The 6,540-nt window shown below is 37.1% G+C and overlaps 1 protein-coding gene across 1 annotated transcript in view; it reads right to left on the bottom strand.

Annotated features, from left to right (window-relative positions):
- Positions 1–245: 245 nt before the first annotated feature.
- The window catches only part of pwp1 (PWP1 homolog, endonuclein), a 20,342-nt gene continuing 14,047 nt past the window's right edge, over positions 246–6,540 (bottom strand). Inside the window, exons 10-15 of the mRNA XM_067426945.1 lie at positions 6,377–6,438; positions 6,170–6,281; positions 3,523–3,613; positions 2,293–2,414; positions 709–814; positions 246–610 (exon numbers count right to left, since the gene is read on the bottom strand). Coding sequence (XP_067283046.1) covers positions 528–610; positions 709–814; positions 2,293–2,414; positions 3,523–3,613; positions 6,170–6,281; positions 6,377–6,438 — 576 coding nt within the window. The 3' untranslated portion in view covers positions 246–527. The remainder of the gene's footprint in view (positions 611–708; positions 815–2,292; positions 2,415–3,522; positions 3,614–6,169; positions 6,282–6,376; positions 6,439–6,540) is intronic.

The raw sequence follows: 6,540 nt of genomic DNA, 5'->3' as shown, positions 1-6,540 counted from the left end.
TTCATTGTATATTCATGTCTGCATGGTGTTTAATGTATTACAGTTAAAATATTTTGAACAGGTTTTATTTTAATATTTTCTGTTCATTTTAATTTAATTATCTTTTAAGTTTTTATACATTTTTATTTCATTATTTTTTATCAACTTTTTATATTTCAGTACCACAATTGCATCATAGTCTTCATTCATTCATTCTATTAATTTCTGAAGCATTTGATTTTTTCTGCTTTAGTTAAAAGCTGACAGAAAAACAAGAAGTTTAATTAAGTTATTCTCATAACAACTGCAATTTCACAATCCCAAAAATGGAAAATCAGTATTACAAATAATCATCAAAATTATTCATACACTTCCTAAAAAGAGGAAACATGGAAACAAAGTTAAGAGTTTTGCAAGTTCAGAGGAGATATTAAGATCTGATATCGGTGTGTGTGTATATATACATATATATCAGAATCAATCTTCTTCTGATGGCATAAATATGTTCAGTTCACTGTTGATATGATCCAGTATGATCCGGTCTGTGGTTATGAGAGCTCCATGTCAGTGCCGGACGCCCCGGATACTGTATCAGCCACCAAACGCTCCCGACCGCCGAAAACCTGCGCAACTGGAGACAACAGACACTGCTGTTAAATTACAACAATGTAAATTAATATCTCCTCTTAGCACGAGACGAGGAGCGACCCATGAGGAGAAGGTTCCTACCCGCGGCGACGTCGCTGATGTCCCAAACACGCAGGCCGTCCCTCTGTCCTCCGAACGCATAGACGAAGGGCAGGTCGGGACAGCAGGAGCCGCAGAACAGCACACCCTGATGGACACACACACGACATATGGGGACTCTCCATAGGCGTAATGGTTTTTATACTGTACAAACCGTATTTTCAATTACACTGTTACACTGCCCCTACTCCTAAACCTACCCATCACAGGAAACTTTCTAAAAAAAACTCCTCCTGTCTGATTTATAAGCCTTTTGAAAAGTGGGGACATGGGTAATGTCCTCATATTTCACCCTCTCCTGTAATACCTGTGTCATACCCATGGCATTATCCTGATATTTCACAAAAACATGCCCACACACACACACACACGTTAACCCGAGCTCACACCTCAAAGATACACACCATTTCCATGTCTCTGCAGTGGATCAGACTTGCTTGATTCTGATTGGTCTATGCTGTTATAATGTGGTTAAAGGGTTAGTTCACCCAAAAAATGAAATGTCTGTCATTAACTCCTCACCCTAATGTCGTTCCTCACCCGTAAGACCTCCGTTCATCTTCACACACAGTTTAAGATATTTTATATTTATAATTACAAAGATTCATGATTCGGATCGTGTGTCAAACTGCTGAAATCACGTGACACTGGCAAACCGAATCATGAATCAATACGCTGATTCATAGTTTGAATCTTTGAGTTTTGAAAACAAAACCACTTTTGAGAAGCCAATGCTGAATAAAGTCGTAGTTTTTGTTATTTTTGGACCCAAATGTATTTTGGATGCTTCAAGAGACTCTAATTAACCCACTGATGTCTCATATGGACTACTGTGATGATGTTTTTATTCCCTTTCTGGACATGGACAGTATAGTGTGCATACACTTGCATACGCTCTCAGACTTAATATAAAATATCTTAAACTGTGTGTGAAGATGAACGGAGGTCTTACGGGTGAGGAACGACATTAGGGGAGGAGATAATGACATTTCATTTTTGGTAACCCCAAAACTAACCCCTTGAAGTGTTTTTTCCATAGCTGTGCTAGTTTCATGTCTCTCATTATACATTTTTACACTCTAATCAATGTCCATTTATTGAGGGTGTGTAGCTGTGTATCGAGCATTATATATAATGTACAGTCTGTGTGTGTGTGTGTGTGTGTGTGTGTGTGTGTGTGTGTGTGTGTGTGTGTGTGTGTGTGTGTGTGTGTGTGTGTGTGTGTGTTAATTCATCGAGGATGCAGTTAAAGTGACACATTTAGAATTTAGAATGTTCAAAAGAACAGCATTCATGTGAAACAGAACTTTAGAATGTGTTCTTCTGAGAATCAGGAAAACAATCGTTTCCACAATAATCTGAAGCAGCACAACCGTTTTCAGCACTGACGATAATAACCAGAAATGTTTGTTGAGCTTCAGACCCTCATATGAGAATGATTAGTGACACTAAAGACTGGAGGAATGATGCTGCTGCGTTAAAGCGACTCCGGTGAAAAATGAACCTAGAGGTAATTAACACATGGTTGTTGCGTTAAAGCCGACTTCACGCCACACGGATACACACCATCTTCATGTCTCTGGAGTGGATCAGGCTGGGTTTGTCTCCCAGAATGTCCCAGATCTTCACGTGTTTGTCCGCAGAAGACGTGACCAGACAGCCGCGGATCTGACTGCTCAGGTCCATCCCTACAGAGGTCACACACACACAGACAGACAGACACACACACGCACGCCATACATTTATCATGTATTTTAGTACAACAAACTCATTTAAAATAATAAATAATGAGTTACTTAAACTTTTTTTATATTTCATTTCTGTTCATTGATATACTTTTACAGTATTTATAAATAAAATAATAGTTTTTATTAATATTTTGAATACATTGTATTTTTATTTAAATGTTTTAGGTTCTCTCTTTTTAATGTCTTCAAGTTTTTTTTGTTTTTGTTTGAATAGGTTATTTTTATTTTAATGTTTTAGAGTTTTTTCTTTATTTTTTCTCTTAAATGTCTACATGGTTTTTAATTTGATTTCAGTTTTTCAAAAAATATTTAATTTCTATATATTTCCTGTTTTCCTTTTAGTTTATGTCAATTTTATTTTAATTTCTTCTGTGTCATTTATTAATTGTATTATTATTATTATTTAGTTAACTATAATAACCATGATTTGAGTGTTATTTTAATATCATTGATATATCATAGTTTGATTAATACAATTTATATATATATATATATATATATATATATATATATATATATATATATATATATATATATATATATATATATATAGTTTTTTTTTAATAGGTTTTGTTTTTATATTTTCTGTTTTAATATTAAGGTTTTTATATTTTTTTAATAAATCTACGTTGTTTTTCTTTTTTTATAGGTTTTATATTTTCTGTTTTATTTTAACGTTGGTATTTTTTCCATGTTTGTTATTATTTTTAAATGTCTACATAGTTTTACATTTTTACTCAAGTTTTTTTTTTTTTACTATTTTGAATAGGTTTTAATTTTTTACATTTTCTGTTTTCATTTCAATTTCTTCCCATTTTTATTATCATTTTCGTCATTATAAAAGAAAATGCTTATTTTTTATATATTCCATTTTATTTCAGTCAACGTTTATTTTTATATGGTATTACTTTTGGTTAATGATAATAACCATGAATATTTTAGCTATTGTAGTGTAACTGCTATAGTGTTATTGTTTTTATTTCTATTTCAATTTTAGTTAAAGTTACAGTCATTTTGTTGCGTTTCCTTTTAAATATTTAATACAGACCTGAAACCTCTCCGTCGTGAGCTCTCAGCGTGAACACGGGTTTATCCGAGCGAGCGTCTAGACAGTAAATGAAGCCGTCCTCTGTACTCGCCTGCAAAATACGTCACAAATTACTCACTTTAGTTCACTTTACAGGGATAGTTCAACCAAAAATGAAACTTCTGTCATCGTTTACTCTCCCTCATGTTGTTTCTTTCTTCTGCTGAACACAAAAGAAGATATTATGAAGAAGATTTGTAAACAAGCAGATAGAGCAACCATTCACTACCATAGAAGGGGAAAAAATGCTATTACTGTTGCAAACATTCTACAAAATATTTTCTTTTGTGTTCAGCAGAAGAAAGAAACAACATGAGGGAGCGTAAACGACGACAGAAGTTTCATTTTTGGTTGAACTATCCCTTTAAAGCTACACTGTGTAACTTTTTTAGTTTTTTCTTAGCTAAAAACACTTAGTTCTTTCAAAAATATATGTGCTCATTAATGTATATTTACTTCTTTCAGGTAATAAAGTATTCTCGTAAGTTTATAATATGCCGTTTAAAATACATACGGGTGAGGGGTTCGAATGCCGGTCGCCATGTTGGCCCTCCATCTTGAAAGTACATTAGCCAAAGAGGGACATACCCGTAAATTCAAGCTTTGCCTTTCGCGTTAACACCCGACGGCACCGTGTCGAATGTGAAGAGGGGGATTGCTTGAGACAGCTATATGAAAGCCTGAAAGCCTTTTTGAAAGTCTGTTGCTGATGGAGGATCACTCTTATTCTCGAGGATATGTATCAGAGTCGCCAAAGAAGCGAAAAAGAGAATAAAGACAGCAACGCAGCAAGACAAAAGTGAATATTGGAGCGACCTTTCCAAGATGGAGCAACCATTTTAAAAAGGACGCCGACGTTGCCTGCTTTCTTCTCAACAGGTTATCGGCATAGACAGTAAAAGAAATGGACAGAGGTATCCCAGTGACTTCAACGGCGGAAAATGAGGTCAACTAGAGGCACTCACTTCCTGATGGCTGAGCAAACTGCGCATCAGACTGAGCTTGAGGACGTAGATGTGACGTGAGCAACCTGTCTGACAGTTGTAGGTCTTCTAGTAGATGTGGAAAGTGAAATCTGAATCACGTTGTTTAAATGTTTTCTCCCGTTGCTTTTGGCTCACTATGGGCTTCTCCTCATTCTTCTCCCTTGACTTTATCAGACTTTAAGTCTCCACGCTCCCCCCGACTGTCTCATAGACAGTAAAAGATTGCCTGTGAGCGTCTCCTCAGGTCTATACGGTAATTTCTCAACTGTGCGACAGAGTCGCGTTGGTTATGACGCAATCGTTAGCCTATTTTTACAAAAACAGCTGCTGTGGGGCGATAGTGTAAGATACAAGGTAATGGAGGCTTTTATACATTGTCGTGTTTCTTTAGAAATATACAATGGACAAATGGAGTCTTTAAACGCCTCAGATGTAAAGTTATTCACTGTCAAAGTGACTCAAAAATGAATGGGAGTCAATGGGATGCTAACAGTAGGTGATGGCTTGGTTAGCAATGGCCGCCCCTAGGGGCGGAACGCTTTCCGAGCGCTAGATTACCCCCCTGGTTATCGGCCACCGTAGGAGTTAAAACGAAAATAGAATTGAGAGGAACAGAAACTAATATTCACTGGATGGTCATATACCTTTCCACTCCTAGATATGGGGAAAATATCACACAATGTGGCTTTAAAGGACAACTCTGGTGAGAAATGACCCTAGGGGTGATTAACAGATGGTTAGCGAGTAGATCGTTCTCTGGGATGCGTTTTCATGAATATCGAATGTAAAGAGTTTTATCTCTAAAAACAGATTAGCTTATAGCGCTAGTCTATGGGGCACAGAGTAAGTCAAATTAAACCGCTAGTTAATACCACTAACAAGGCTCAAAATATCCTCACACTAACACAGTAGCATAATGAGGGTCCCTACATGCAAACCGAAGCATTGAGAACTTTATAAGTGTACAAACAGTTTAATAAGAAGATACTTGATAAAGACAGTCCATTACGCGTTTACAGACGGCAGCCATCTTAGAAAACAGTCTCGACGAGTCGAGCCACGAACGCTGTGCTAAGTGAGCTGATCAATAGGAATTAAGTTTATGAAATCTAATTACTTGGACATTTTTATTGATTTATTTTCTCTGCTGCATTCAGTGCTTTCTTTCGGAAACAACAGACCCTAAGAGACTCAAAGTCACAGTTCATCATTTAGCACAGCGTTCGTGGCTCGACTCGTTGAGACTGTTTTCCAAGATGGCTGCCGTCCGTAAACACGTAATGGACTGTCTTTATCAAGTATCTTCTTATTAAACTGTTTGTACACTTATAAAGTTCTCAATGCTTCGGTTTGCATGTAGGGACCCTCATTATGCTGCCGTGTTAGTGAGAGGCTATTTTGAGCCTTGTTAGTGATATTAACTAGAGATTTAATTTGACTTATTATATGCCCCATATACTAGTGTTATAAGCTAATCTGTTACAGATAAAACTCTTTACGTTCGATATTCATGAAAACGCATCCCAGAGAACGATCTACTCGGTAACCATCTGTTAATTACCCCTAGGGTCATTTCTCACCGGAGTTGTCCTTTAAACATCCCGAACGGCTCATAAGCTCACCAGGAAGTGACACGGAGAGAAATGATCCCAAATGACTCGCTCCACCTGCCCGCTGAAGCGCCAGATCCGATGGCTGTCGTTCGGACTGCGGCAATCGTACAGGATGGCTGACCTGGGACAAAAAAAAAGGCTCTGATTGGTCAGGCTCAGTCGTGCTGCGCTGTGATTGGTCAAGTCATTTCATATACCGGTGACATCAAGACCTACTTGTCGTATGAGCCACTGATGAGAGTTTGAGCTTCAAACGGGTGAAACTTCAGCGTCTGAACCTGCGATAGATGGGAAGAATAGACACGCCCAGAAATACTCTGATTTATTATCTATGAATATTCTGATTGGTCAATGCTGTCATTATATGTATTTTCCATAGC

The sequence above is a fragment of the Pseudorasbora parva genome, chromosome 20 (genome assembly GCF_024679245.1).
Source record: "Pseudorasbora parva isolate DD20220531a chromosome 20, ASM2467924v1, whole genome shotgun sequence".
Taxonomy (NCBI): domain Eukaryota; kingdom Metazoa; phylum Chordata; class Actinopteri; order Cypriniformes; family Gobionidae; genus Pseudorasbora; species Pseudorasbora parva.
This window is presented reverse-complemented; position numbering and strand designations above follow the sequence as displayed.